At 45.5% G+C, this 2,346-nt stretch overlaps 1 protein-coding gene across 1 annotated transcript; it reads left to right on the top strand.

Moving 5' to 3' along the window:
• The first annotated feature begins 806 nt into the window (after positions 1-806).
• On the top strand, positions 807-2,033 carry LOC144937265 (G-protein coupled receptor 4-like). The gene has a single exon (XM_078864673.1). It carries the CDS (start codon positions 807-809, stop codon positions 2,031-2,033), a length of 1,227 nt encoding a protein of 408 aa, XP_078720799.1.
• The last annotated feature ends 313 nt before the right edge of the window (positions 2,034-2,346 follow it).

A 2,346-nucleotide genomic window follows, 5' to 3' on the forward strand; every position in this document is an offset into this window, starting at 1 on the left:
ATTGGTTCCACGAAAACGGTCGTTAAGCGAGTTTAGTAAATACACCTTAAAGGCTGAATCGTTCCGATAGCATCGAAAGTTACCCTTTTTCATACTCTTTGGTTCTTTCGGTAAAGTCACGTGGGTAGAAAAAAAATAAAAACGTCGTGATCTATTATTATTTCTACCTACGTGACTTTGCCGAAAGAACCAAAGAGTGTGGATTCCTGCAGTCACGAAAGCTTCAAATCAAGATTGCCCTTTTTCACCCCAAAACGTACTTTATAATATTTAAATGTACATTAATACATCCAGATACTAACAACATTATAAACACATAATATAAAAAGAAACATGGTTAATCCATGCATTAATTCACATTTACTGTACCTACAATAGCCCGTCATTAACAGGGGAATGGTGGCACTACACTACTATACACTACACTACACACTGGGCTCTATGGAGGCACTACACTACTATACACTACACTATATACTACATACTGGGCTCTATAGAGGCACTACACTACTATACACTACACTAATATACACTACACTACACACTGGGCTCTATGGATGCACTACACTACTATACACTACACTATACACTACACACTGGGCTCTATGGAGGCACTACACTACACTATACACTACACTATACACTACACACTGGGCTCTATGGAGGCCTGTCGTTAAGCGATTAGTCGTCAACAGGGGTGGTCGTTACGAGGGGTTTTACTTTAATCACAACATAGTGACAAATTTTCTATAGTGAATAATATCCTAACCTTGAAGTTATTTTGAACGATTTCATTTTTTTCAGTGATGTTGGCAGAACCTACAAAGATGACAGAAGGAAATAATTCATGTACTCAATCACACGGAGAACCTGATGGCGATACATACGAGACGAAATTATTTCCAGTCATATACTCTCTCGTATTCATCATCGGAAGTTTCGGGAACCTAATTGCCATATGTCTGACCTACATGTACATTAAGCAGAAGAACATTTTGGGGATTTATTTGATGAACCTTTGCATATCGGACTTCCTGTACCTCCTGACCCTTCCCATGTGGATCGTCTACACGAAGAATCACGATTCATGGAACTATGGCGAAAACATGTGCAGGCTGATCGGCTTTGTTTTCTACACGAACAACTACACCACCATCATGTTCCTGTGCTGCATTGCCCTTGACCGCTGCCTGGCCGTGGCGTTTCCCCTGCGCTCTCTGGGACTACGGCGCATGTCCGTGGCTATTGCGGCGTGCGCATTCGTGTGGGCCTTGCTCGTCCTCTCGCACATCCCTCTCGTCACGCACCCGCAACTCTTCAACGATTCACACCACCACGAAGTCTGCTACGAAAAGTACAAAGAGCCGTGGGTGATCACCATCAACTACTTCAGGGTGTTTGTGGGGTTCCTCGTCCCACTGTGCCTCATCGTGGCGTCGTACAGCTGCATCATCCACATCGTGCGACGCACCAGTGTCGTGGAGAGACGCCAGAAAGTCAAGATTATCAGCCTCATCGTGGCCATCCTGGTCATCTTCGTGGTCAGCTTCCTGCCGTACAACGTGCTCCTTCTGGTGCGTTCCATCAAATTTGGGGAAAACGACCTGGATGGGACACTCCGAAGCGCCTACAGGCTCTGCTTCACCCTCACAAGCCTCAGCAGTGCCCTGAACCCGTTCCTCAATGTGTTTGTGTCGGAGAACTTCCCCGAGGACTTGAGGAATGTCGTCACGATGCTGACACGCTGCCTGACGCGATCAAAGTGCTGCAAGAGGCTTGATGACGAAGTGCAACAAAAATGCGATCGCAATAAGCGACTCGATGACATTCAGCCGTCTACAATGTCAACCACCTCTAACGCAGGGGGGTGCAATGTTTCACCCAGCATGGGCCAACATCAAGGATATCATTTACCTCCTCTCGAGCCAGTTGAGTGCCAACATGACACCAACGACAGCAAGAGTGATATCCCTTTCATAAGGGTGGACCTGGTAGCCTGTTCGCTAGCAACAGCAAGCAGCGGGTTTTGCTGACCCTTCATATTTTCCTTTTGATCACGGCGAGTAAAACCCATGCCACAACTGCCTGTGGGCTGTAGCGTGCACACCATTGGTCTAAGAACCTACCCATATGCTTGCATGTAAAGCTGGTATTGATGTGCTAGGTACCTAAACCACTTGCTATCTGAAGATGTTGTGTGCAACACAATGTTAATTATTATATAACTGACAGTAAACACATTATGTACAGCTGTATGTTAATCAACTCTTAGTTAAAATCCATGTCAGTCGTGGTTGTTGCTTAACCTCACTTCACCAAGCTGGTCAGTGCGAGCTGATAAGGACA

The sequence above is a fragment of the Lampetra fluviatilis genome, chromosome 18, assembly GCF_964198595.1.
Source record: "Lampetra fluviatilis chromosome 18, kcLamFluv1.1, whole genome shotgun sequence".
Taxonomy (NCBI): Eukaryota; Metazoa; Chordata; class Hyperoartia; order Petromyzontiformes; family Petromyzontidae; genus Lampetra; species Lampetra fluviatilis.

What these genes read in the sequence shown, in the direction of transcription:
- LOC144937265 (XM_078864673.1), top strand. Translation starts at nt 807, where the DNA reads ATGTTGGCAGAACCTACAAAGATGACAGAAGGAAATAATTCATGTACT.